This window comes from Syngnathoides biaculeatus, chromosome 19 (assembly GCF_019802595.1).
Source record: "Syngnathoides biaculeatus isolate LvHL_M chromosome 19, ASM1980259v1, whole genome shotgun sequence".
NCBI classification, from domain to species: Eukaryota; Metazoa; Chordata; class Actinopteri; order Syngnathiformes; family Syngnathidae; genus Syngnathoides; species Syngnathoides biaculeatus.
Window position 1 is genome coordinate 17,215,643 of NC_084658.1, and position 24,212 is coordinate 17,239,854.

The window sequence follows — 24,212 nt, forward strand, 5'->3', positions numbered from 1 at the left end:
AGACTCGCTCGCAGAATTCTCCGCATTTCAGACAAAGCGAGATGGCTGAAGCTTTTTATTTGTCACTTCCAGTTGACGTTGACTATAAAACAATGAACTAAAACCCAAAATGCACCATCGTTGAATATTTTAGCAATGAAATGTTCAACCAAGCCGTATCATGTGGAACGTACGCTAGCTAAATGCTAACGTGAACGGTAATTGGTGTGATTGTACTGCGTGACTCCAATGCTACTTTAACGTCACGAGAGCGACGACGCAAACAAATGCAGCGCGCAAAAAATACTCGTAGGCGTGCTAATCACGACTTTACTGCGACTTCGTTGACTAGGACAAGCCAAAATCGTGTCGATATTGTTGCGCGGGGGATTTCATTTCAAATCGTTTCGATGGGAAAACTGGACACGTAATCACTTCCAGAACAAAATCATCCGATGAAAAGAAAATGCCTGGGTTGAACGCGCCGCTAAAAAAAAAAAAAAAAACAAGAGTGGTCCTCCAGTCTTGAAAAGCCTTTTTCAAAATGTGGCGTCGTGCGTAAATATGTGAGCCGGGCTAACCGGCTTCGCTTTCCCAATGAATGGCCGTCTATATGGGGAAAGGCTCATGCCGCAACACGGGCTAATTCCCGCTAATCCCAGCTAGCGCGGCGACCGACGGGGAGAGCCGGCCGTCAGATTAGCGTCGCCGCCGCCGCCGCCGGGAAGGCAAGGGACAGGACTCGCTCTCGGCCCAAATGGTCCCGTTTCCAGAAGCGTGTAAGTTGAGCGACTCTTGTCATCGCTTGCTCGCCAATTTGGTTTGAATTTGGCTCTCACGGTTGAGACCAAGTCACGAGATCGAGTCCCGCTTCTATTTCAGTCCCGCCGGGGAGCCGAAAGATTGTTGGCGAGTTGGAATTGTGTTTTGCCGTCTCTGCAGATTCAAAACTGAACATGAAGCCAATTTGCTTGAACACATTCCCGACCGCAGAAACGCCAAAAGAAATGGCGTACTTTGTACTTGTATACAGGAACGACATCAAGAACTTTTGGATGTCTTCAGTCCTGGACTCGCACCAAGCGTGGGACATTTTAAGAAGCCGTGGTGGTTTTTTTCTGGTTGAAATGTCAACGTTTGTCACGCTTTTGCTAACTTTGCATCTTCCAAATCCTGAGATGACGCACCCAAAGGAGTTTTTGTAAAAGAGGGGGAAAGGGATCCAAATGTGGAGTTCCCAACGTCCTGTCGGGCCGGGGTCTGGCTCCAAGGGGCTTTTTCGTAGGTCTCGAGGCTCTCGTACGGCCGTTGTCACAATTTTGTGACGCGTACGTCTTTGCTGAAAGCCCAGAATGTCCTACGCGACCTGGTGGCGTACTTCGACGTCCCGCTTGGCCTCCCGAGTATCCCAGACCACATGGAGTTCTAGTCTCGGCTTGGATACCGACGTGCTCACCTTTGCCGTCGTTTTCGTGCTGACCGACGGAAAGAAAGCGTCACCCCGAAGCTCCTAATTGGCCCCCCAACCGTGCAGCTGGCTGGGGATTAGCCTCTATTTACAGCTGATGCGCTTCCAGGTTAAATCCCCGACGGCCGCGGCCGCGTGGCCACGCCGGCGATGCGGCCGTCCCTTGGCATAGCAGCGGCGCCGTTTAACTTTTCGCCCCAATGTCCGTTTTGGATACGCTGGTGTCGGGGGGGGGAGAAGGTGGAGCAGGTACGCTGCTGTCAGTCCCTGGCGTGGGGGCAACGTCGTAATCAAACACGCAACCCTCTCCAAAAAGTAAAACAGATGAGTTCAATCGTGAAAATCGCGATCTGCCCTCCCGTAAATGACTCTAGGAGGAATTCGACGTGGTCGGATTCCGATTAAAAAATGTTTCCTTGCAGCCGTCGGACGGGAAGTCGGGAACGTTTGGCGTTTTTGTCGGCACGCGGGACCTCGCTGCTGAAAAATGTTCCCGCAAGGCGGGAAGTCCATCGTCTTCGATAACTTCCCAGACCCCGGCGACGCCTGGGAGATCGTGGAGACCATCGGGAAGGGCACCTACGGCAAAGTCTACAAAGTGCTCAGCAAGGTGGACGGCAGCAAAGCGGCCGTGAAGGTCCTGGATCCCATCCATGTGAGACTTGTCACCAGTGCCGCCGGCGCCCCCTTTCCACCCGAGTTGACTCCTGGTCTTCTTTCTGCAGGACATCGACGAGGAGATCGAGGCCGAGTACAACATCCTCAAGGCGCTTTCCGACCACGCCAACGTCGTCAAGTTCTACGGAATGTTCTACAAGAAGGACGCCAAATGCGGGGATCAGCTGTGGCTCGTGTTGGAGGTGACCGGCGCTCTCGCGGCGAGGTTTTCCCCATTCTCGCTGGCCTCGGGGGTCCCAAGGAAAAAAAAAAAAAAAAAAAAAGCATACCTTTCTTCATGTAGTCTTAAATGTATAAATATTGTCACCCTCACCCAAAAACATACATTTTCCAGGGTGCTACGCATCTGATAAATAATACTATGCTCATAAAGTGTCACTTCCCGACATATTTCTATTTTCGCACTACTAAAATAGAAGAAATCCACGCTGCGGTCAGTCATGTAATGCAGACGTGCAAATAAATTTAAAAATGTTTTTCGAAAATCCCATTTGCGTACGTCACAGCTGTCAAACTCAAAGCCCGTGGGCCAGATCCGGCCCGCCGCGCGATTTTATGTGGCCCGCGGAGGCAAATCGTCTGGGTCAACTTCCATGATTCCTGTGTACCAAAATGTCAAATTGTTCTATAGCGTAAATGATATTAGATGATATTAGCGTCATTTGGTTGGGTTTTGATTCCAAAACGAGTCCAGAAATTGTGTATGTAAATATTTATCATATATTTATGCTTCCACAGTCATAACGACCCTCTGAGGGAAACCGCAACGACGACGTGGCCGCCGACAACACGGGTTTGACGCCCCTGGCGTACGTTTGGCGAGCCCGGGGCCTGCCCCCCCCCCCCGTCGCCCCCCCCTTCCCCCCGTCCCCGCCTCCTCGCGTTCGCCGTGCAGTCGACAAAAGTGTGCCGATTACAAGTCGGGCCAACTTTGTGCTGCAAGTGCTTAATTCCGGCTGCGGATTAGTAAACGCTAAATCGGCCGAGAGGTGCGGGTGGGGGGGGGGGGTTTGTTTGCCAGGCAGCCGGTTGGCATCACGGCGGTTTTTCCAGGGGAGGTGGGGCGCGGTAGCTCGCCGTTTCTCACTGCCAAAATGTCTCCGAGTCGACATACGTCCCACGTTGCGGCCTTTTCGCGTCAACGTGGAACGCCGGCAGCTTCGTTTCTCGCTTTCCAGCAGTCGGCGGTTTCGCAGAAATTGTGCGACTTTGCTGAACTTCCCCAAAATGTCCTGACTCTGTTGGACCGGCCGTGTTTGACGTGGACGACGGTCCAAGTGCGCCACTTTGACGCGCGCCACTGAATTGCGATCGGTCGGTCGGTTTAAAGTGAAGGTTTCGGTGCAGTATCGGCTCAATTGAATCGTTATTCAAGCTTTTCATTTTTTGTGTGTGCGTTGGCGTTGATCGCGTCGGCCAGGTGGTCCTCTCCCAGAAGAGACGTCACCCCCGCCCCCCCCAACTCCCTCCCGGTCACCATTTCATGTTTCATACTTCATCTTGCGCCGCACAAATGTCAAACGTGTAATGGAGGTCAAGCAGGAATATGCCACGATTTGTCTTTTTGCGTCCTTCTTGTGGGCGTCGTTGCCGCCGATCGAATAAATCGACCCGCGGGCGTCTCCTCCGCTCGATCGATGAAGCCCGCCAGGGCGAACTTGCGATTGCGAGTCACGTGACGAGATTCCCATCGTGGCCGGTTCGACTGCGCTTCCTTTGTTGTCAGATTTATTCCATTTCGCCTTCGCCCAGAAAACCAAATACTCCAAATTCAGAAAAATGTCATTCAAGTACAAAAAGTGTCGACCTGTAAAATCTTGGTTTCATAATTCCGCTACAGTTGACCATTACATATTTGCGCTTTTGTCAGGTTTTTTTTCCTGAGCCCCCTCCATATTTATTTGAGCAATTCATTTCTTTAGTTATTTTTAGAGAAAAAAAAAAGTGTATCCAATATGTCAGCGTTTGATGTGCTATTTTCCCAAATGCTGCGGGCTCACACTTTGTGGCATGTTTGCATTTCGTAGTATCATATTTTATTTTATTTTATTTTATTAGCCGTCGCATTGACGTATGACTTTTCCATCCGTCTCTGGTGGCCTCTTTGGTTGCCAAATCTCATTTGCAAACTAAACACAAAAAAATTATCCCAAGCTGTGTGTCATTTCTGACACACTATAATGTTTTTTTTTTTTTTTTGCTACTTTGAGTTTGCAAATCTCCGCTGCCTCATTTGCATAATTTCATTTGGGAACTTTCCCCTAAAATCCTGCGCTTTGGTGACCAACAGGGGGGAAGCAATCCACGGAAATTGTTCCCTGCTTCTTTTTATAGATTTTCTGCCCCCCCCCCCCCCCCCCCGTGAACTACAAGCTGCATCCGCCACTTTTTGCCCTAATTGATGAAGCTGGTAGAGAGGAGCGCCCTTTCATGTGCACTCCAATTTAGCGGGCGGGCAGCTGCAAAGTGCTTCAAAAGAAAGCGTCCACGGGGCCTCGCTTTTAGCCGTCGTCGCGAGGAAAAAGCAAATGATGAACGCGCGCCCGTGGCCAATCTTGAAAAAAGCGCATCTCTTTCCTCCAAAATGCCAAAAGTCGCATTACGCTACGTTGAACGTGGCCGCGTTGCCTTTTTAAAAGCAGAATATTCTCCGGGTTGACAAAGTTTAGCCTGGCTTGTAAGTGGGAGTCTCTTCTTGGACATGAAATCTTTCTCTGTTGAATGCTGGTTTTGTTGTCAGACTACTTAAATGAAATCCTATTTTGTGGTACTCGACAGGCAACGTGCGGACTCGGGCTTCCGGCCGGCCGGGCTGCTTTTAGAGCGCCTCGTTCTCGGCAGCGAGCGTGCAAACGCGGAGCCTCGTGACCTCGCTGTCCCACGTCTAAAGTCGCAAATAGAAAGCGCCATCAACGCTATTTTGATTTATTGCGCAAGCACTCGAAACAGATGAAAATAGGACCGATTTCTCGTCAACGTCGGCGATGTGAAAAGTCGCAACCGCCGCTAAGTCACTTCGTAAAGTCTTAATTCCGTCGGCATGAGTCAGAAAAGCACTTGGAAGCTTGTCGGGGACTTCGGTGAAATAAAAACAAGTCTGGCGCATCCGCCTTGGCAATCAAATTCCTGATTTGGGTTACGGGACCAAGTCGGGATTGCGATCGCCTTTGGGCTTTTGGATTAGGGTTCGCTTTTCAAATCGGGAGTTTTCAGACAAGCTTTTGTCTTTCAAACTTGGGTCGGGTTTTCAAATGTTCAAGTTAGGGTTAAGAAATGGTTCGGTTTTAGGTCAGCTTTTGATCTGCAGCTGGCGTTTGGGTCATCCCGGCTCGCGCGAGGGTGCCAAATTATGGCGTCAACACGAACGAGCCTCCGCCGTACCTCCAAACGTCGAATTTTCTGATCCAAATAATTTTTGGGGGGGCGTATTTCCTGCGTTTCCGTTCTCGCCACGGGGGGGGCAGCCGAGTCCTAATGACGCTTTTGTCCGTCAAGAGCGGCAAGCGACTGCGCTTACCGAGCAAAGTTTGCCGTTTTCTCCGCGAACGCCGACGGCGCCGTGTTGACAAACAAATGCGTTTGCCGTTTGCGTTCCGCCCGCTGCTGCGCCCGCGATTTCTCGCTTTCCCTCCGCCGTCTTCTGAAGAAAGAGCTGCAAATGAGTGGTTATTACCGTTGCCCCGGCAACCTAATGGGCCATTTTGTGTCATTTGAGGAGGGGGGTGCGGGTGCAATATTTTGCTCCGGCGCCGTCACGGGATTGCGAGCGCCTTTCTTCTGGTCCCGCTAAGCTGATCAAGAGCGGCGGGCGGGCAGGCGGGCCCCGTCTCGGTGCGGGCGTTATTTCGTTGTTGCCTTTTTCCGATCCTGCCGTGTCTCTTTTGTAGCTGTGCAACGGCGGCTCGGTGACGGATTTGGCCAAAGGCTTGCTGAGGAGGGGCGAGCGCATGGACGAGGCCGTCATCGCCTTCATCCTGCACCAGGCGCTCATGGTCAGTTTCCAATTCGACGGCAGCGTCCCCAAATCCCTGGACAGGCTCCACAAAGCCCCTTCTAAGCGCCTTGGTCTTCGGTGCGCTCGTAGAACGGTCCCCGTCCCGCCGAGAACGGTGTCCCGGCCTCCGAGAGCGCAATTAAAACTGACCGGCAGGCACGGGCACACGTAGACCCCAAAGTGGTGCTCAAGCGCCTCTTTGTCCTCAACTTTGGCTCGCGGTTAGGACAACTGCAGTACAAGTTACTTGATCAATTGTACGAAAGTTGACAAACGTATTCGACCGGTGCCGCGAGAGACACCAAATTACACGTAACAAATGCCGGGATTTGCCTCGATGTTTTACCAGTGCAAAAGCAGACACCGCGCTGGTAGAGCCGGTCGTACATGGCCCAAAGCAGATCTCTTTGCCGTTTTGGTCTTTTCAGGGCCTCCAGCACCTGCACGCCAACAAAACCATCCACAGGGACGTCAAGGGCAACAACATCCTGCTGACCACGCACGGAGGCATCAAACTGGTCGACTTCGGTACGTCGAGCTGAAAGAATCGGGTGTTCGTACCGGGCCCGTGGGGCAGGTTGGATTTCAAGTCAGGGTCAGCATGGCAAATGAGAGTTTTGAATTTGCCGTTAAAGCCGGAAGGTTTCCGACCGAGGTCAGGTTTTCAAATTCCATTTGACTTTGCTTCCCCACGGCTGGCACGTTACCCCAAAATGCTGCCGAACCCGCCGAGGCCTCCCACTGATGGCAACTCCAATTTTTTTTGTTCTTCCTTTATAATATTTGCATTCATTTCTGTACCCCGCATGGAAAAATGTTCCACTTTCCCGAAGCTCCGTCCCACGATTTTACCGTTTTCTACGAAATCCCGCCAAGTCCCGAGAACTAAAAAAAAAAAAAAAAAAACACGAGTTGGCTGTTGTGATTCCGCGTCGAAGTCAAAGTCAAAGCTCTCCATCTGCAAGCATGCGGAGGTTTGCATTCGGCCTGCAAATATTGCGCTTCTCTTAAAAGCTTTTTCCCCCTTAGCAACGCGCTAAGTGCTCGTCGCTCTCGTGAAGATGGCGGCATGGGTGGTGCGCGGGTGTGCGGCTGCTGAAGAAGGCGGGGGGGGGGGGGGGGGGGCGGCTTAATGGATTCTCCTAATATGTCGAGTTGCTCCGAAAGGGCTTTTCAGAGAGCCGCTCGTCGAGAACCCGTGCGGTGAATTTCTCGACGCCGTTTTGCCTCCGCCGGTCACGGAGTACATCGAGTACGCGCACCGGCTTTTTTCCCAAAAGGCCTTCTAAATACAGACGGCTTGATGACTTGCTTCTCATTTTTTTTTTGCGAGAAATGAGCAAGCCCTAATTTGGGCTCATGGATCGTTGGCGTAGTACCACCCCCTGCCACATCAGCAGTAGTGAGCTCTTGCCGGAAGAGATTCACTTGAATTAAAAGCGAGAAACAGAGGCGGGGAAGGTCCCCGACCGTCATCCGGCAATGGCCGAATAATATTTGCCAGGGAGGTTGAGAGTTGTTAGTCAAATCTTTCAGGAAGCGATCTGATGCTTAGCAACCACGTTTGACAAGAGCGCTACGATCTCGCGTTTGACGCCATTAGCCTGCTACCGCAGCTCAAAGCCGTCGAGAGGCGCGATAAAGGCAGCGGTCTCGTCCCCGAGCGTGCCCCCAAACGACGTCAGCGAGGAGAAATGACGCGTGCGGGCGCTGAAGTGCGTCACGGAGGGATTGGTCTCCGGCGGAGGGAGGGGCTCCCGCCGCGGGGTTGCGTTTCCAGCCCCCCGCGGTGACTCATCGCCGGCGCGCGCACAAAATTCAAACGGACGGCTGGAGGCTGACGTTCATGAATATTCTAATTGGCACTTCCAGCAAATCTGCATGACGAGTACGTTCACCATCAAGTGAAGACATTTTGCTCGTGCGTTGAAAATCCGATTCAAATTGACTTTAAAAAACACTTTTCAAAGTGGGACGTAACACCCGTTTACATTTTCTCGCATTCGTTTTAAGAAAAAGAAAAGCCAGGAAACGCTCGCTTAGTTTATTGGGAAAAATTATGAACAAAAACAAAAGACAATTGAACATTTGTGATAAGAACGGCAAAATGTTCAAGCTAGCCAAATCAACAAAAGTCCGCTCGCGTCATGCTACCAGACAATGTTGCACCGCCTCTTTTGCCCTCGTGACAGGCAATAACCAAAAACAAAAATCACAAAACGTATCAAAAAATGTATTCGCGTAACTCCTTGGACGGCAGCCGACGACGCTCACGCGAGAAGCGCGATCGCCACGTTTTGCTATTTAAAGCAAGCCATCGTTTGCATGTCAAATATTCCACGTTATCCTGCTCGTGGTTGCCATAGCGACAGATTTCCCTTTGCTGCGGAAGATGTTGACTTTTTTTTTTTTTTTTTTTTTTTTAATGCAGGTGTTTCCGCCCAGCTGACAAACACCCGGCTGAGGAGGAACACGTCGGTGGGGACGCCCTTCTGGATGGCGCCGGAGGTGCGTCGCCGCGTCACCGCCGCAGCACGTCTCGCGGGAACGCACTCATTTATTCAAAGACTTTTAAATTAAAAAAATCAAAAACATTTATTTCTGTGAGATTTGTTGCCCGATTTTTGCTTCCTCACACTTTCACAAACACTCCCAAAAACAAAATTACAAATGGCAAATGTGTATGAAAGTGGATTCTTAAAAAAAAAAAAAAAAAAAAATCAAATTGCCCCCACCCATTTCTTTTTTCCATCTTTTACATGAATTGACATTATCCCCCCCCCCCCCCCCAAATTAGGTGATAGCGTGCGAGCAGCAACTGGACTCCACCTATGACGCCCGCTGCGACGTGTGGTCGCTGGGCATCACCGCCATCGAGCTGGGCGACGGAGACCCGCCCCTCTCGGAGCTCCATCCAATGAGAGCCCTCTTCAAAATCCCACGGTCAGCCCCCGAATTACATTTTTCTCCGCAAACATGGCGTCACGTACCATGACCGAGCATAACTTCCGGCCTGAGCTACCGTCAAAATCCAAAGCTTTCACGTTGTCCCTCGCGTGGTCATTTCCCATTGGAAATACTCCATTAGCACACGGTACCTGCAAGATCTATCCGAGTACTTGTACTCGGTTCCTTCCGAGCCGTTTTGACGCGTCTCAAAGTCCCGTAAGCGCTTTACCGTCACTGTCAGTTGAAGGCCGGCGCGGTGTCCCACGTACGCGCTCAAGCGCGAACGCCGCTTGCCGTGGGGGCGCCGCCCGTCACGCGGCTTTTCGCGAGCGCCTGCGACGGCCGCGGCGGACCTTCGGGCTCCGGCGCGTCGCCATCTGAGTCGGTTTCATCAAGCGTCGCCGGGGGAGCCTTCAAGGCGTTAACTTGATTTGACTGTAGCGCCGGCATTAAAGGGACACTTTGCGGTTTTCGCATTTCTGGCGAGGTTTCAGCGTTGTCTCTCCCGAGGAAAAACGACAACAAAAAGATCCGGGAAAAGTCTAGTGCGTCACGCCCTCCTCAGAGGGCACCTCAGGCACCAGAAAGTCTGCAACCTAAACCTAACCCTGTGGAACATCCCCTTTTGAAAAGAAAAGAGGACTAGCTCCTGTCGTGCTCCAACGAAGAGGCAAAGTGTGCTTGCTTCAAGCTGTTTGTGTTAAACTGAGACATAAAACAAAAGAGAATTCAACATCGCACACTGAAACATCAAAACCACATGTCATGAAAAACTCCCTTTGGTTCTCCTTTTTGTTGTTTTTGGGACAGAAATCCTCCGCCCACCCTCCAGCAACCCGAGTTGTGGTCCGCCGACTTCAACGACTTCATCCGCAAGTGAGCGAGCGAGCGAGCGAGCGAGCCAGCGTTTTGCGCGCCCCGACAATCTCCGACCGGCGCCGTCTTGCCGCTCAGGTGTCTCATCAAGGACTTCGAGCTGCGACCGAACGTCTTGGAGCTCCTCCAGCACGTCTTCATCGGGCAGACCGTCGGGAAGGAGAAAGTTCTGCAGAAACAACTCATTGAACTCATTGATCTCAACCAGCAAATTGGAGTCACAGAGAAGACCAGGTACCGGTTGCACGCAAAGTGGCCCGTTGACACCCCGAGATTATCAGAGAGATCCACGAGTCGGGCTCGGTCCGACCGGACGAAATCGAGCTCCGCCCCTCACTTCAACACAGTCCCTGGTGCCGAAGCCGTACTTTGACACGTGTCGGCGCTTTGGCCCGAGCACCGTAACGGCCACCCCAAACGTTCTCGTGGTCGCCGATGTGGAATTGTACCGGGCCCGTACAAAATGTCATTTCAAATGTTGTTTGCTGTTTCTGTCATTTTAAGCCATCACGGAAAAACAGACCGAAGCCGAGACAGTAACGACAGGTAAACGAACGTCGCACGCGCCGCAGCTGCCGCATGTACGACTTCCGTGTCGCGCGCAAAACTTTTTCGTGGCGCACTCGTAGCGGGCGACGAGGGAAAAAAAACTCCTTTTGTGAGCATTTCTTTGTTTTCACAATTTAGCTCCGACTCATCTTCTGCATCCGTCGGCTTTTTATACACTTTCATGTCTTACCCGGAAGCAAATTCGATTAGGCCAACTGTGAGAAATTGACGCAAAGACGACGGATTTCGTGTTCCCTTCGATGTGCCGGAACGGCAGGCGGCAATGCTAACGCTGCACCAATGGCAGCGTTAGCAAAAATATCGTCGGTGCTACCGAGCTTGCACTTTTTCATGAATATCCGTCACACATCTTCATGGGTCCGCACGGGACTTTTGTATTTTACAAAAACGCAATTTGCGTACTTAACTTTGGTGAGCGGTTAATCCAAATCTGTCGGTAGCGTTTTGCAAACACGAGAATACAAAATGACGTCTGTACGGAACAGAGCTTGTTTTTTTTTTTTTTTTTTTTGACCGCAGATTTCTTCGTATCATTTGCAGGGTTGACCCCATTTGTGTGGGTTTTTTTTTTTTTTTTGGGGGGGGGGTTGATATTCCAGGCACGAACGCATCCACACCAAAAAAGGAAGCAACATGAAGACCGAGCGGGACGAGGGCGACGATCTGGCCGCTTCGGAAGTACTCGACGAGGTAGTTGACCGATCGTTTTAACGCGTTTGACTTTCCGTCCGCGAAGGTTGTCGAGGCCGCCGCCGCCGTCTTTAACTTTGAGCGTTAGCAAAGTCAGAGTGCAAGCGTCGTCTTTGAGACGAGGGCCTGCTTCCGGTGCACTCGCTTTTCTCATTCGAATATTGTCCATATTTTCCAAGATTTTAGCCATCTGATTTTTGACGGTGAGGTATTGCGGTACTTGGGTAGTGCCGATGTCACGTGCCAACCCTAAGAGAAGTAATTTGCTTTAGCGGGCCACCTAGGCCGACGCGGCGGCCCCAGAATTCAATTTTGCTTTGGGCCGCGTGAAGGCGTGAGCCGGCTCTGACGTCTCCACGCCGACCGCGACCGCGATCCGGAGCGAATCGAGCGTCACGCCGGTGGCTTTTGCAGGACTCGGTCAGCGAGCGGCTGCGGGAGCGCTACGGCAGAGATCAGATCTACACCTACGTCGGCGACATCCTCGTGGCCGTCAACCCTTTCCACAAAATGCACATCTACGCTCCTCAGGTTGGTTTGTGCGGATTCATTTCCCACGGACACCTCAAATGTCAGTATCTTGATACTAATTGTCTATAACCGAGTGCAGGGCTCGCTTGTCAGACATTCATAAATGGATCTTTTAGCATTGACAGTTTTCCTAGTCCTGCTCTTTGTGAATTGTGGACGAAGAGAACGTTGAAGAGCGAGTCTCCCTGTCGATTACGGAGCATTGCACGACGATCTTCAATGCCTCACCCCCTCAACTGTTGAGTCAAGTACTCGCTACACTGACTTTGAAGTGGCAGTTGACGTTAAAATCCTTTCCAACAAGCTGAATCATCCATTTATTAGCGTCAGACCCGTATTGTGTCGCCATTACGAACAATTGAGATCCGAAGCGTAGAACGGGCGCGTGAGAACTGAAAGCTACGTTGGGCTTGATCCAATTTTCCCCACGCTGGTCTTGGACAGTACAGCAAAATGTACGTGGGCGCCAAGCGGACGGCCAACCCCCCGCACATCTTCGCCGTGGCCGACGTCGCCTACCAGTCCATGGTGTCGTACAACTCGGATCAGGTGACGCTCTGTTTTTTTTTTTTTTTTTGCCTTATCTCGTCGCCGCGATCGTAACCGAGCGGGACCGCCGTCTTGCCGCGCGCAGTGCGTCGTGATCAGCGGCGAGAGCGGAGCGGGGAAAACGGAAAGCGCTCACCTGCTCGTGCGGCAGCTCACCGTCTTGGGCAAGGTGAGTCGAGAGGTACCGAAATGTGCTGAAGTCCAAATGATACGATGACATTTTTACTGTCAGTTACTCAAGTAGGTAGAGTATATAAAAAAAAAAGTATTTGTCCGCTGTCGCCTCCCACCGCTTATTTTGGAGTTACGACGGAATGTACGATCTGCACGTCACGATACCGCCGCCGAGTTTCTCGTCTTCTGCGGTTCAATAATGTCAGCGAGAAGTTCTCGGCGCTCGTACTTCATCTCGCAGGCCAATAACCAGAGCCTCCAGGAGAAGATCCTGCTGGTCAACAGCCTGGTGGAGGCCTTCGGCAACGCCTGCACGGCCATCAACGACAACTCCAGCCGCTTCGGCAAGTACCTGGAAATGAAGTTCAGCGCCCGAGGGACGGTGGTGGGCGCCAAGATATCCGAGTACCTACTGGAGAAGTCCAGAGTCATCCACCAGGCCGCGTAAATATCCCTTTTTGATGTACAATGCAGGAGAGACAAAACCACGTTCAGTCAAGCCGCGCTAGCTTAATTTCCACCGCGGAATGTGAATAACGATGGAAATGAGCGGAGAGTTCGACATATTTTGTGCAGATCCATTGCGGACCTTCTCTGCCTCTTCTTCGTGGCTCTTCGCTCTAAATTGGGAATGGACCAGATCCGCTAAAAAGCCAAGACAAAGGATCGCTTCGGAACCCGCGACAGGGCAGCGGCGCAAACCCTGACGATGTCGTGATTTGATATTTTGGTTTTCGTCTTTACCGGATCCGATCCGAGTCCGGCTAAAGATGTTTCCGAGGGGCGGCTTTCGTTGACGTGTTCGCGGTCCTTGCGTCTTTCCGCAGCGGGGAGAAGAACTTCCACATCTTCTACTACATCTACGCCGGCCTGGCGGACAGGAAGAAGCTCGCCCACTACAAACTCTCCGACAGCAAAACGCCCAAGTACGTAGCTACAATGCACATTTTATTTTTTTTTTACATTTTTTTCCACCTGTTAGCTTGTTTCTACCTCTTACACAAAAACAGTCGTGGCGATGATAGACGCAAAAGGCACAATGTGACATCAACTGTTTATAATTGACAGTTATTGTTTTTGTTTTGTTTGTTTTTTGGTGTAATTTACAAAATTGGGGTTTGAAAAATCTCGCTTTTATAGAAGTTTGATCTCATTTGCATGAACACAGCTAAAAACGGTTTGCGCGAATATGGCGGATGGCGTTGAACGCTTCGAGCGCTGCGGTTTGTCTTTCCGACTTTTTTGTTTGTGCCGCGCAGGTATTTGTGCAACGAGCACATCAAGGTGGGCCCCGACATTGTGAGCAACAGCGCCTACAAGGAGCACTTTGACGCAGTGGAGCAGTGCTTCAAAGTCATCGGCTTCTCCCTGGAGGTAAACCGTCAACGTCTTCGGGTCGACCTTTCGCGTTGGCTCCTTCTCTTCAGAGTGAGACTCCCAAAATACGATTTTTGTTCTCGGAAAGGCGAGAACCTCCTCAAATGGCTGCAAAACGGGAACCGACTGACGCGCCCGTTGGAAACGCGTTTCAGAATTGCCGTCTGAGTCGAGTCTAAATTAAGGTTCGGGTTCGAGTTTGACAAGCGCCGTCGCAGTCCAGTTTTAGTGAGATGGAGTCGCCTTCGCAGGAGCTGGGCAGCGTGTACAGCACGCTGGCGGCCATCCTCAACGCGGGCGACATCGAGTTCTCGGCGCTGGTCTCGGAGCACCAGACGGACAAGAGCAACATCGACAACGTGGCCGTCCTGGAAAACGGTGAGAGGAACCGAAACGATCGAACTGCAAACTGCACAGGATGAGCGCCGTTACGTTTGGTTTTGTTTTTGCAACGGCGTGCGGCCTCAGTGGCGTCGTTGCTGCGCATCCGCTCCGACGAGCTCCGGGAAGCCTTGACCTCGCACTGCGTGGTGGCCCGGGGCGAGACCATCGTGCGGCCCAACACGGTGGACAAGGCGGCGGAGGTGCGGGACGCCACCGGCAAGGCGCTGTACGGCCGCCTCTTCAGCTGGATCGTCAACCGCATCAACGCGCTGCTGCGGCCCGACGGGTGAGAGCTCGGCGGGGCCCCCGCAGGGGCGGAGGTCCGCCTGCCGACTCACCCACCTCCGCCCCGCAGAGAGGACGACAAGGGCTTGAACATCGGCATCCTGGACATCTTCGGCTTCGAGAACTTCAAGAGGAACTCCTTCGAGCAGCTGTGCATCAACATCGCCAACGAGCAGATCCAGTTTTACTTCAACCAGCACATCTTCGCCTGGGAGCAGGTCTAAACCCGGTTTTAGCCTCGACATGAAATTCGAGTTCTTCTCTGAACTCAAAACTCGTCTTTCGCCATTGAAAGGAATGCCAATGCCGTCGCAAAGATGATTTATTTTTTTTCCCTTTTTTTCGTTCATTTCTTGATAACTCATCCGGCCTCACGGTTCAGGGATCAAAAGGGTTCTAATCTGAGTTTTTGCCGGACACCCGGTCTAAGGACGAATCGCTCGAACTCGTTCGCGGGACGAGCGGCGCTCACTTTGCTGCTGCCTTCGTGCGGTCCTCGTGGAGGGGGGAGGGGTTGGGGGGCGTGTCCCCAGGGGAGGGCAGAGAATGGTTTGTTAATGTTCAATTATTTGCTCCCGGCCTATGGAGAGCGGCAATAAATCAGCCTTAAACGAGGTTCAATTGGGTGGGGGGGGGGGGGGTGACTTCAAATCCACTCTCGGGGATTCTTTTTGGCGCCGGGCCCAGACGTCCGTTCGTCCTACAGAAGACGCTCGCGCGTAAGGAACCTGCTCCCGGGTTCATTTCCGACGGTTTGCTCGTCGGTTCCCGCTGCGCTGGAGCAAATACTTTGACCCCTTTTTTAGTGTGTCAGTGAGGCAGATTTTACGTGCATTTGAAGGCTATACGGTAACCGTTGGGGATGGGGAACAAGCCCCGCAGCAAATAGCTGAAATACAGAACCGTCCCCCACCGCGAGAAAAAAACATTTATTATTGGCTGTCACTCATTCTCAAGCCTTTCACACCAGTACCTGCTCAAAAACAAACAAAAACTTTGCTTTCCAAATTCCACCATAATGTCCAATGTAAAAATGTTATAAAAATAAAAAAAAAAAGTGTCAAAAACGAGGTTGCGGTTTTAGTTTTAAAAGCACATTTAACATTATAGACCGTCACTATCGCTATGCACGATTTGAACACTTTGCTTAAAAATAGGAAAACGAAAAAAAAAAACTAGTTAACGTTTTAATTTCAATGTATCGCACTTGAAACTTAATCAGAAATTGTAGCTAAATAAATGTTTGGAAAAAAAGAAAAAAAAACGCTTTTAACAAAAATCTATTGGACTTAAAAGTTTAAAAAAAGGCCAAAGCAAAAGTGTCAGTGTGCAGTTGTAACATTTCATTTGGTGATTCATAGCTGCACCACCAGAGGGAGCCACCTGTAGTACGCGAATCACACTTTGCGTGTCCCACTCGCAACGCAGGACGAGTACCTGAACGAGGACGTGGACGCCCGCGTGATCGAGTACGAGGACAACCGTCCGCTGCTGGACTTGTTCCTGCAGAAGCCCATGGGCATGCTGGCGCTCCTGGACGAGGAGAGTCGCTTCCCGCAGGCCACCGACCAGACGCTTGTCGGTGGGCTCCCCGCGCTCTACGTTTTTTGGTTGTTGTTGTTGGGTTTTTTTTTTTTTTTAATCGACTTATAACCGCGAAGCTGTGGTCTGTTTAGAGAAATTTCAAGACAACCTGAAGACCAAAAGCTTCTGGAGACCAAAGAGGATCGACCTCGGATTTGGGATCCACCACTATGCTGGAAAGGTGCTTGATCTTCCTAATCTGGATTTCAGTTGTTTTACCTTACTCAGAGTGTAATAACATTACGTTTAAAGTGGCTCAGTAACTTGTGACAAAATGGAGAATGACTAGAAATGGAAAGAAATGGGGACCAAGCTGTATGCCTTGTGGCGCTCCACGCAACTGAACTATCATTTCTCGGCGAGTAAAATTCACAGTTTTCAATTGTACAATTTTAGCAAAGAACTTGAAGCAGGGACGACGGCTCCAGCGGGTCGGGCCACGTCAAGCCACGCGGCGGGCGCCGCGCCCGTCCCCCCCCCGGCCTTGATTTTCACAAGCGTGATCTGAACTCGCAGGTGATCTACAACGCCGCAGGTTTCCTCGCCAAGAATCGGGACACGCTGTCGGCGGACATCGTCCTTCTGCTGAGGTCGTCGGAGAACGAGCTCGTTCGCAAACTTGTCACCCATCCCCTCGCCAAAACGGGTGAGTGACAGTTTTTGTGTTTCTGTGGCCACCCCCCCTCCCCCCCCCCCACGCCCAAATATTTAGACGGTCAATACGTTGATCCCAAAAAGTTTTGAAGCTGGCGTGAATGTCATTGCTTGGTAGTTACTACTTTCCCGCAAGGCTTTTTATGCATGACGTGGCAGCTTTGAGACAGCGTCATCCAATTGCAAACATGCAAAGCGCTGGCACGTTGGCCCAACTAGCTTAGCGAAAATTGCTGGAGCTTCTCCGGCTTTTCTCGTTCTCTCTTCGCTCGGTTCCGTCCTTCCTTTGCCTGCTTTTCCTTCTTTCTTTCCTCTCTTTTTTTTTTTTTTTTCCCCCCCCAGGCAACCTGGCCCACACCAAAGGCAAAGCCGTCGGCACGCTGCGCACCCCCACGCGCACCCTGACCTTGGCCAAGGTACTGGCCCACTCGGGTCCGCCGTCTCTCTGTTTTTGGGGGTTTGTGCTTCCCAGCCATTTGCTTTATTTTTGTCCAAAGTGAAGGTGAAAGCTTCTCATTTGATTTGTTTGTTCCCCTTCCTGCGCCACTGTTGCCGCATGTCTGTGGTAAAGATGGGAGTGCTTACCTTGTACAGTTCCTTTCCTTTCACCGAGGTAACAACTGCATTTCTCTCATTTGTTTTCTTTTTGTCCACGTAGAAGTCGTTTTCTCTCTGTGCAAATTGCTCCTCGCCTCGAGTAGAACGTCGTCTGCCGTTCGAGAGCCGCCAATGTCCACACGTCTCGCTGAAAATAACCTTTTGCTCGCTTCTAGTTTGGTGTCTTGTGATTGGCAAACGCAAATTGCTTCTTGTGTTGTGCGCATCTATTTCTGTTGCAGCCTTCGCCGGATTTAGAGCTGGCGGCTGACAAAAAATGCTTTCTCGAAGTGCCTCTCGCTGACACGGTTCAATATCAAACGGTGATCGGTTGTTTTTATGAGTAAAGGCTTCCAAACAACAGGTTTTAAAAATACGAGCACGAGTACGGTTTATTCCATTTGTTACGCGCTGCGTCGTAGTCCACGCGAGAAACGACAGCAGCGGTTTGAAGTTGTAGGAGCGCCGTAACATCCACGCTAACCTCTGCTAGCTCGTCTGGGACATTTTGCGCCACACGTTAGCATTAAGAGCATTAATGATACGGTCGGGTTGAACATTTTGCTCTTTAAATCATGTTTAATCGTCTTTTCGTTTTATGCCAGTTTGATAGTCGCCCAAAAAAAAAAAAAAAAAAAAACCAGCCTGACGTAAGCGGACTTTGATTGGGAGAATTGTGCATTATGTGCACGTGAATTGTGTTGTACAAAGTTACAATAGGTTTTAAGGCATGTTGGGTGGAAAAAAAAAATGGCACATTTCAGCTATAATGCGCGCTGAACGTATTCGACGGGCTGCACGCTGTGAAAGAAACGCTCGATGATGCGATAACGTGAGCTCAGTCTGCTCGTCTCACATGAAATCAAAAATACTGAGTCCATCCATCAAAAAATCGAAATAAAATTCATGCATCACGCGTGGCTTTTTGTGACAAATGTATCGTATTTTTTCCCGTCCAGCCCGTTGACGCAGACGCGCCCTCCCATCCGCGGGAAACCACCAACATGAGAACGCAGACAGTGGCCTCCTACTTCAGAGTAAGCGGCTTCGTAGTCACTTCAACTTCAACCCTTTCCCGGCTCTACGGCGGTTGGCCACGTACAAGCGGAAAGTGGCCAAAAGCCGGCGAGGCCTGAGGGGTTGAGCACACCCCCGCCATGGAATCAAAAGCTCTTCCTGTACCCTCCTCGTAGTACTCCCTGATGGATCTGCTGTCCAAGATGGTGTCGGGGCAGCCTCACTTCGTGCGCTGCATCAAGCCCAACAACGACAGGCAACCCCACAAGTTCGACCGGGAGAAGGTTCTGGTCCAGCTGCGCTACACGGGAATCCTGGAGACGGCCAAGATCCGCCGGCAGGGCTACTCGCACCGCGTGCCCTTTGCCAATTTCCTCAAGAGGTGATGTCCGTTCTCAGACGGCATTTTGTGCCCGTCGGCGTCCGACCCTTGACGATCGCTTGCTCCAGGTATCGCATCGTGGCGTTCCGCGCCGACGAGGAACCTGCGTTGACTCCTGAGGCGTGCGCTGTTATCCTGGAGAAAGCCCAGCTGGAGAACTGGGCCATGGGGAAGACAAAGGTGGGGGGGGGGGGGGGGGGAGAAGTGGCTCAGGCAATCAGCACAAATGGAAAACGAAAAGATTTGCAAGGAGAAATTGAGAAGTCGCTAACACTGAACGCAGTGAATTTGGTTTGCTATGCAGGTTTTCCTCAAGTACTACCACGTGGAACATCTGAATCTGATGGTCCAGCAGGCCACGCAGCGCATCGTGCTGCTGCAGGCTCGCGTCCGAGGCTGGCTGGGCTGCCGGCGCTACCGCAGGCTGGTGAAGGTCCGAGAACGAAGCGCTCTGGTGCTGCAGTCGGGTGAGTCTAGCGGGAAACGTCGCCCGGCGCCAACCCCATCGGCGCTGCTGACTCGGTCTGTCGATTCCGCGTCCAGCTTACAGAGGCTATAAAGTGCGAAAGGGCATCGCCGAGGACAAGAAAAAGAAGCTGGAAGCCTTCGTCATTCAGTTTCAAGCTGGTGAGCGCCACCACCGGGAACGTCACCGAGCTTGTGAGCAGAATGACTTGTGATGCGTCGCCTCTGTCAGTCTGCAGAGTTTTTCTTGCCAAGAAGAAGTACAAGGAGTTGGTGGAGGAGAGGCGCAGAGCGGCCTGCAAGATTCAGGCGCGCTACCGAGGCCACGTGGACAGGAAGAATTTCAAAAGAAAACGGTGTGAGCGGCAAGCCGTGCTCGGTCTTTCCGTTTTCGGTAGCGCTCGGCCCCGTTGGAGGTCACAGACCAGCCGGAGTCCGTGCTAGCCGTGCTCGACCTTCGTCTTCAGCGAAGCTCACGTGCAGACGTGTACTACAAACTTTTTTTTTTATGTATTAAGTTTTAGCCCTCATCCAGATTTTAAACACATCAAAACTTCGTCAAAGGGATCAAAGCAGATGAGAACACATTTTTCAAGCTTTCCTGACGTCAGCACGTCAGTCACACCCTTATCCAGTTCTCCCAAAAAGCTTCAAGTTGGACTATTTCTGTTTTCACTCCCAGTTGAAGTTGACTGGAACGCAAGACACTCCGTTACTGTATAATTAAAAACCACATTGTTCCACTAAACCGTTTCATTTTGGGAAACAAAAGTCTGCTAGCTTCATGCTAACATCTAATGGGAAATGTTGCCAATGGAAATTAGCCCAGATGTTTTGCTCATTATTCGTTTTCAAACATCTGCTACAGAGCAAGCAAAGCGTACAACACGACTCGTAGGCGTGGATTCTCTCTGCCTTGTGAGAACGACGACTGCTACTGAAACTTGGAGTAGATCAGCATCCAATTTCCCTCGCGGCTCGCGCTGTCTCCATCTTCTTCCTGCTAATTTCGTTGCATTGATTAAAAGCCATTAAAACGTCCCCTTCCCACACGATCTCTCCTTTAAGTTGTCTCTCCCCTTTTTAGAGAAGCCATGGAGAAGGACAAAGCAGACAAAGCTTTGACCGTCACTCTGGAGAAGTTGCCCGAGCCGGACCGGGACACCACCGAAGACGAAAAAACCCAAACGAAAGAAGAGGAAACGGAGGCTGCCATAATCCTGCAGAGCAACTTTCGAGGCTACCGGGAGAGGAAGAAGTTTCAGGCACGAAGGAAGACCGTGGCTGCAGTTGAGCTGCAACCGCCGTCCAGCCGGCTGTCGGACGCGCAACGCGAGCGAGACGAAGGCGACGGTTGGCCGACGAGCCCCGACGACGAGGAAGAAGATACGTACGAAGCCGAGGAGAACGAAGACAGCGATCACACGCAGGTGCCCGAAGACGAAGAGAACAACGAAGGGGTCGACGAGCCGGCGGTCGGATCCGGAGAAGAGGTCCCGCCCGAACAGAACGTAGACTTCTCGGATTTGCAGCCGGAAACCGAAGCTGCCGTAGTCCTCCGGAGGAACTTCAGAGACCAAAACGAGGAGAGGAGGCTCCAGGAGGACGACCCAAACCGGCAGGAAACCACAGACGAAGACCAGATGGAGCAGGACAGTGACGACCCGGAGGAGATCGAGGAAGTCGTACTCCTGCAGAGTGAGTTAAGGAGCCACAAGGAATGTAAAGAGGAAGAGGAGATCCATGGCAAGACCACCCCAGAACTCAGAGAAGAGCCAGAATCATGTCAGGATCCGGATGAAGTAGAAGCAAAGGAGGAACGTCTATCTCCAAACGACGTGGAGCTCGACTTGCCAGAGGCGGCGGCGGAAGGTCGAGATGACAAACGCGAGCAAGAGGAGGCTGCGCTGAAGATCCAGAGCAACTTCCGAGGCTACAAGCAGCGCAAGAAGATGAAGGCCAGCAAGCAGGCGGCGCAGGAGGAGGCCCGGCAGCTGGAGATCTTCTCCATACAGGTCACCTACAAAAACGACAAAAACACGCGTGCCAAAAATAGCAGCGCTAAGGAAATAGGGTCACAGGCTCCTATGAAGAGTTTAGCCAGTTTCTCTTCTATCTTCCTCGAGCGACAAATACTGTACTGTGAGGTGGTTCCAAAATGGTGGTAGAACCGATGCCTTGAGCCTTTGAAAAATCAAGTGCCAAGTGATGCAATTGGAAGTGTTATTGGAAGAGGCAAACCAAGGCGATACTGAGTTTTGGAAAGGAAAGGCTATTTGGAGACGCTAGCGCACCCGTGTTTGCGTTGGCTAACCTTGAGTAAATTCTCCGTCCGCCCTCCGCAGATCGCCGAGACCTCCCACAACTTTGTGGCCCTGCAGCAGAAGTTGACGGAGATCATCCGGGCCCATCAGTCGAACCCGGAGAGGAACGGCACGTTCGTCGAGGGGAAAGCCGTCAACGGCTTCGCTCCGCACATGCAAAAATCACGTAAGCGAGAAGCCGCCCGCCGTTTGTGGCCAACGCACACGCTGACAATATCGAACCGCAATTTTCACGTCATCGGAAAAGGGAGCTCGCGTCTTTTGTTTTTTTCCTTCATCTCGTTTCTAATCAGCACGTTTGGTCATTTGGGACATTTTATCGAGTCGGACCTTTCAGGTGAATTTTGCCTGCTGTTCAGCTCCTTGTTATTAAACAGCAAGATAGAATCATTTCATCCTTGTTCAAATCAGCATCTTTCCATTTTGGGACAATATTACTAAAAAATAGAAGAAAGAGGAGCTGCTGTTCTTTTTCCGCTTCATCCATCTTTGCCTGGGACGCGTCTCGGTCATTTCCTGCTGAAACGTTGCCGTTCCTTCGGCGAACGTTTGGCTCGCGCCGGCGTCGAGGACATTTCCCGTGGAAGCTTTTATTTCCGCCTTATGCGGCGAGGAAAGAGATGTTATCGCTCGCGTGACGTTTGATTAGATCGCGGGCCCGCCGGCAGGAAGCGCTTCGCTTTCCCTTTGTCATCCGAAAAAAAAAAAAAAAAAAAAAGTCATTTGCTTTCGGGGAAGGTGAGCGGCGGCCGGCAGCGGAGACCGACGCAAACTTCACCTCTGACGCTCGCCTCGACTTTTACGCTCTCTTTTCAAATCGCTTCCGAAGCAGATTTGAACCGTTCCACGTCCGAACGTCTGCTAGCTTAATGCTAACACCAACGGACAGGTTGCGCTTCAACCTTCAAACGCTACAAAGCGTCAACACATGCAGACGCCAACAATATTCTCGGACGGCCTAAATCAATTTGTCATGCGATTCATACATTTGCTCGTCGAACTGAATCTAATTTGGCTAACCGCCACAAAATTGGACTTTCAGTCAACGGAGCGTTACGATATCATCTTGCGTTATTTTCATTTCCAACACGCTCCCGCCACTTGCCCTTTCCTGACTTCTCCCGCAAACTTGCGCGCGCGTTATTTCATATTCACGCCTGTACTAATCCACTCCATCATCGCGGCGCAATAAACGAGGCCGTCGCGGCGCACCTCGCGGGAAAGGTCGTCGTCGCGTGGCAATTACGGCGGTGTGGAATTGTTGCAGCGATTCAAAATGACCTTTTCGATCATCATCATAAACTTCATACGGGATGGCGTTTTATTTGGACGTCCCTTCTCGCTCGAGACCTTTAACAGGAAGCAGCACGGGAAGGCCCACGTGACGTCTCGCCAAAACCTGACAAAATATCCGCGGGGCAAAGTATTTTATGCGCAAATACAGCTACTTAAGGGAATGTAGTAATACTCCTTCAGAGTAAAAGTTCAAAAAGAAGTGCAGACCGTATTTAGGAATCTATAAAAACGTGAGAAACAACTTTTCTTGATAATTGATGGCGTAGCATTAGCAATAGCATCCAAGTTTTAGTTTGTCGTAATACATATTTGTGGCTTTTCTTTTGTGTGGCCACCCCCCCCCCCCCCCCCCCCCACACACACACACACAACCTCCATACCGATTCAGCCGACAAGAGACTGTCGCGGCCCCCCCGCCGCACCCTGCAGCCGAAGACCCTCAACACCCCCGAGGACTCCACCTACTACACGTTGATCCACGTGAGTGGCGTCAAAGATGCTCGCTTTTCACAGCAAACCGCAAAGCAAAAATGAGATTTGTCTCCAAATCTGAAATATGGCGGGCGTGAACAATCAACCCTAGCTGGAGTGATGATTCATAACATTTGAATAAAGTAGCTTAAGGACTCGGAAGAGGCTAAAAATAACAGCCCGTTCCCTTCATGGTGGAGCTGAGCTCGTTATCGTTCCTCCGTTCGTTGCTCAATTTTATTGTGCGAGCAGAATAAAGCTTAGCGTGGAAGTGCTAGCGTGTACGTAGACGACGGCGACGGCGACGGCTGACCTGTTCTTTCTTCCTCTCAGCGTTCCGTCCAGGATGATAAACGCAAGCCCAGGAAAGAAGAGTAAGTGCGGTTAACATCCTCTCGAGCGGCGTCGCGGCGTGAAGGTATTTGATGGCACGCGGCGTCGTATTTATGAGCAACTTGTCGCGTCGTGTCAACACGCACACGACGTGTTCAATGGCGTTTTATGTCGGGGGGTGGGGGGGGGGGTTAAAAAAAAATCTGGCCTTGGATGCGGGACATTGAGGTACTGGGAGAGAGTACTTTGCGAGAACAGGTTCACATTACACGGCTGAGTGAACTCAAAAGGGACTCAGGGTTAGTAATCGTGTAATAAACGGGAAACATTTTACATGTGCCACTAGGAAGGAAGGGAGGCCCGAGCCCCGGAAGATTAAGAGAAGGTGGATCTGTGGCCCAAAGGAATCAGATCTGTAATTTTCATTTCATATGTTGTGTGAAAGGCTATTTGAGCGAATTGTGGCTGCTCGAGGGGACTCAAGACGCAGCCCTGTGGAACACCAGAGAGAAATTTGCGGACATTTCTGTGCAGTCAACACAGATATTAGAGTACAAATCATCCGCTGTCAACAGGAAAAGCTCC

The 24,212-nt window shown here is 51.2% G+C and overlaps 1 protein-coding gene across 1 annotated transcript in view; it reads left to right on the forward strand.

Moving 5' to 3' along the window:
• Positions 1–24,212, forward strand: part of myo3a (myosin IIIA) — a 32,230-nt gene that overhangs the window by 6,137 nt on the left and 1,881 nt on the right. The window contains exons 3-36 of the mRNA XM_061805837.1: positions 1,870–2,102; positions 2,173–2,307; positions 6,013–6,117; positions 6,548–6,647; positions 8,551–8,627; positions 8,917–9,062; positions 9,879–9,944; positions 10,023–10,178; positions 10,449–10,490; positions 11,114–11,204; positions 11,619–11,735; positions 12,180–12,284; positions 12,370–12,453; positions 12,700–12,902; positions 13,286–13,384; positions 13,718–13,832; positions 14,087–14,213; positions 14,304–14,505; positions 14,575–14,722; positions 15,933–16,086; positions 16,181–16,269; positions 16,605–16,734; positions 17,085–17,158; positions 17,314–17,355; positions 18,299–18,376; positions 18,533–18,738; positions 18,807–18,918; positions 19,043–19,205; positions 19,282–19,365; positions 19,436–19,559; positions 20,291–21,218; positions 21,549–21,693; positions 23,212–23,303; positions 23,628–23,668. Coding sequence (XP_061661821.1) covers positions 1,935–2,102; positions 2,173–2,307; positions 6,013–6,117; positions 6,548–6,647; positions 8,551–8,627; positions 8,917–9,062; positions 9,879–9,944; positions 10,023–10,178; positions 10,449–10,490; positions 11,114–11,204; positions 11,619–11,735; positions 12,180–12,284; positions 12,370–12,453; positions 12,700–12,902; positions 13,286–13,384; positions 13,718–13,832; positions 14,087–14,213; positions 14,304–14,505; positions 14,575–14,722; positions 15,933–16,086; positions 16,181–16,269; positions 16,605–16,734; positions 17,085–17,158; positions 17,314–17,355; positions 18,299–18,376; positions 18,533–18,738; positions 18,807–18,918; positions 19,043–19,205; positions 19,282–19,365; positions 19,436–19,559; positions 20,291–21,218; positions 21,549–21,693; positions 23,212–23,303; positions 23,628–23,668 — 4,748 coding nt within the window. The 5' untranslated portion in view covers positions 1,870–1,934. The remainder of the gene's footprint in view (positions 1–1,869; positions 2,103–2,172; positions 2,308–6,012; positions 6,118–6,547; positions 6,648–8,550; positions 8,628–8,916; positions 9,063–9,878; positions 9,945–10,022; positions 10,179–10,448; positions 10,491–11,113; positions 11,205–11,618; positions 11,736–12,179; positions 12,285–12,369; positions 12,454–12,699; positions 12,903–13,285; positions 13,385–13,717; positions 13,833–14,086; positions 14,214–14,303; positions 14,506–14,574; positions 14,723–15,932; positions 16,087–16,180; positions 16,270–16,604; positions 16,735–17,084; positions 17,159–17,313; positions 17,356–18,298; positions 18,377–18,532; positions 18,739–18,806; positions 18,919–19,042; positions 19,206–19,281; positions 19,366–19,435; positions 19,560–20,290; positions 21,219–21,548; positions 21,694–23,211; positions 23,304–23,627; positions 23,669–24,212) is intronic.